We start from the raw sequence: 3,647 nt of genomic DNA, 5'->3' as shown, positions 1-3,647 counted from the left end.
ACTTCTTTCATAGGAATTTCAGGTCTTATACCTTAGCAAAAGCATTAATTAATGAACCTGTATCATTCAATGAACTCAATCAAACATTGGATACCAAATTCAAAAAGTAAACTCTTGGTCAACTATCTAGTCAAACTTGGTCAATTATGAATGGAATACATTTGGTGGAAAGATTTTAGTATGTCTGTCATTGTTAAAAATTCAGAAAGGGTGGAAAAGAGAGAACTATTGTGTTCAATGATAATTAGATGTAGTCTTAATGCAAAAAGGTTAACTTAAGGCTCTTATGAGATACTTATAATCTAGGTAAGCATCTAGTGCAAGACTAGTCCAATAACACTAATTAACCAAGATTCCTAGCAAACAACTAAATATAACACATGTCAAGGTGTTTACTGAATATGTCTTTCAAACGTTGGAGGGCCACTTGTATATTTTGCAGCCAATGAAAATCGTTTGACTAGTCCAATTCCATCAAGTTTGAAGAATTGCTCTAGTCTTATAAGGGGAGTACTTAAACTTTGATTTGAGTAGCATTAAACCTTATATTGGTCCTTGAACCCAAAACGATTTTAAATCAATTTTTATTGTGATCTTAATGGAAAGTGTATGTAAATCCATTTCAAATTTAGGAAATACATCATGCATGTGTATAAGGTCATTTCCAAAACTGAATTGTTTAGCAACCTATATTGTAATAAGAATAAGGGAGAAAACATGCAACACAATGTATATAAGGTCATTAAAGGAGTTATGCTATATATTTGGAAAAGAAAAGACCTCAAACAAGTGACTAAATCTACTAGAAAATGGTCATAAAGGTCAAGTATAGGTAAGGAGCATTTCCATACAAGTAAGAATTTTAACCCTAATTCTATTTTACAATACCTACAAAGATATATAACATCTATGATGTTCAAGCTTGACACTAGATCAACACTAACATAATACCTTCTAACCAATCTAGGCAATGTATTGATTTGAACAAAATACCTTCTAAGAAATCATACAAATTACTACATCAATACTAACATAATCAAACAATGAATCCTACATCAATGCCCATTTCAATCATTGCAGCGTTAACACAATAACAATTCATGCCATGCTCATAACAACCAAAAGACAACACAATTACCATTCAATAATCTACATTTCAATACAATCATAGTACACACACAACATAATCACATAATCTTCATCAACACCTCCTTCATTCACAAACAGACAACTTACCTCAACGTTATAGACTCCTTAGACGAAAAAAGCTTCCTAAGACCACGATAGGGGAGAAAAGGAACAATGTTCACACCTTTGTTCTCAATTGTGCTTCACTTGACCTTCAAAGCACCACTACCATGGCCTGCAAAATGCATTAGACAAACCTTAAATCAGGAAAACGCCCATGGATTGAAGTTGGCAGAACGAGGCACTTACCAATTTTTCCAACGATCCTCTAAGGATCGCTCTGCCTCTATGCGTGAGGGAAGGAGATGGACACTCTACTAATAGCCTACTCCAAACCCTCAAACAATAACCCTATGAATGGCTCTATTCAAATGAGGTCACGACGGTCAGTATCTACAACAACAGAATGAAGTGCCACCAATGGAGGGTCTGCGAATGCCTGTGCGAATGACGGAGACGACGTCCGTGAATGAAAACCACCAATGAGGGCGTTCAAAGGAACCAATTTGGGGGAATGGAAATGCGAAAGTTGGGGAAGGGTTTTGTGGCTCCAAGAATGAAAGTAGGGGGAGGATTCTTTGGCGAGAAGAATGAAACTAAGGGGAGGGAAACCCAAGTTTTAGCCTTTAATGATCGAGCAACGTATCGACGACCATATATCTGCCGACAAAGACAATAGTAGTGCCCGTCGAAAATGTCGTCTATAATTTTATTTTACTGACGGACCTTAGGCCGCCAGTAATATTTCGCCGATAGTTTATCATTTTTGTGTGGTGTAAGTACAAAAAACGAAACTTCACTTTTGAGTAGAGATATAAAATAAAATCAGTGTTATAAGAAGAGAGGAAGATTGCTAAGACAAAGTCCGAGCGTCTAACATCTTTATAGGTTATGAGGTTTAAGAAACAATAATAAACGAAATAAGCATATGACGAAGCATTATCCTTGTGGAAAATAATTTAGTTTGAAGATAAGCTTTTTGTGTAAAAGATATTATTAAAAGAAATGACTCTTATGAAAAAGCATTGAGAAGAACATAATGTTTTAAGAAAAGCTTTAGTGAACTCACCAATATCTTAGTGGACACATTACCAAACGATTTCCTCACAAAATGAGTCAATGTTCTATGAGAGAGTCTTATTAAACGCGCTCTTGCTATATTTTTCTAAAATATGCTAAACAAGCCTTCACAATATATTTCGAAATAATGAGCAAAATAATGTTTTCCTTAAACACACTAAAAGATATTCCACTCTCTCAATTTGTTTTAGTAAAATAACCTACAAATTGGTATCAAGAGGTACATCTTAGGGACCTGAAAAATGGATGTTGAAACAAGTTTTTCTCAAGTTGTTCCTCCTATCTTTGATGGAGATAGTTATGATCTCTGGGCCATAAAAATGCAAAACTTCCTAGAGGCTTTGGATCTTTGGGAAGCAATGGAGGAGGATTACGATATTGCTTCACTGCCCGACAACCCTAATATAGCCCAGATGAAAAACAATAAGGAGAAAAAAACTAGGAAAGCAAAGGCAAATGCATGTTTATTTTCTGGTGTTTCAAAACTAATTTTCACTAGGATCATGTCTCACAACACAAAAAAAGCAATTTGGGATTACTTGAAGGAAGAATATGCAGGAGATGAGAGAATTAGAAGCATGCAAGTATTGAATTTAATGAGAGAATTTGAGCTGCAACAAATGACAGAATCTAACATCATCAAAGAGTACTCAAATATGTTGCTTGGTATTGCCAACAAAGTAAGATTGTTGGACACCGCTTTTTTTGATTCAAGAATTGTTGAAAAAATTCTTGTATCAGTACCAGAAAGATATGAAGCTTCTATAGCTACCTTGGAGAACACAAAGGATCTATCTAAGATCACTTTGGTAGAGGTTTTGCATGCCTTACAGGCCCAAGAGCAAAGAAGACTTATGAGGTAAGAAGCATTTGTGGAGGGTGCTTTTCAAGTCAAATTCCAGAGCAATGGCAAAAAACACAAGAAGAAGCAGAACAATGATACCAGACCTGGAAGGTTGAACAAGATAAAAAACAAGAGTAATAATACTCAGGTTTTTCTACCTTGTCCTCACTGTAAGAAAACCAATCTCTACAAAAAAGGTGTTGGTGGAGACCGGATGCAACGTGTCATAAGTGTGGGTAGCTAGGGCACATGGACAAGATTTACAAGTCTCATCAACAACAAGGAGAAGTTAATGTTGTTGAGGATCAACCACAAGAGGAACAATGGTTTGTTGTTACATGCTTCGCTACCAATAGCTCCACAGAAAGTTGGCTAATAGACAGTGGTTGCACAAACAACATGAGTTATGATCGAGAACTCTTTCAAGAACTTGACAAAACTGCACTTTCTAAAGTCAGAGTAGGTAATAGAGCATATATTACAGTAAAAGAAAAAAAGAATAGTGGCAATTGAAGGTCAAACAGGTTTGAAACTG

General features: G+C 35.7%; 1 protein-coding gene across 1 annotated transcript; it reads left to right on the top strand.

The window, feature by feature from the left end:
- Window positions 1–2,510: 2,510 nt before the first annotated feature.
- On the top strand, window positions 2,511–3,131 carry LOC108341368 (uncharacterized). Its single transcript, XM_017579058.1, has one exon. The coding sequence runs from the start codon at window positions 2,511–2,513 to the stop codon at window positions 3,129–3,131; it is 621 nt and encodes a 206-aa protein (XP_017434547.1).
- Window positions 3,132–3,647: the final 516 nt, after the last annotated feature.

Source organism: Vigna angularis, chromosome 6 (genome assembly GCF_016808095.1).
Source record: "Vigna angularis cultivar LongXiaoDou No.4 chromosome 6, ASM1680809v1, whole genome shotgun sequence".
NCBI classification, from domain to species: Eukaryota; Viridiplantae; Streptophyta; class Magnoliopsida; order Fabales; family Fabaceae; genus Vigna; species Vigna angularis.
The sequence above is the reverse complement of the archived record's forward strand: the minus strand, read 5'-3'. Positions and strand labels throughout refer to the sequence as shown.

Excerpts from the sequence above, each read along its gene's own strand:
- LOC108341368 (XM_017579058.1), top strand. The coding sequence starts at position 2,511 with ATGGATGTTGAAACAAGTTTTTCTCAAGTTGTTCCTCCTATCTTTGAT.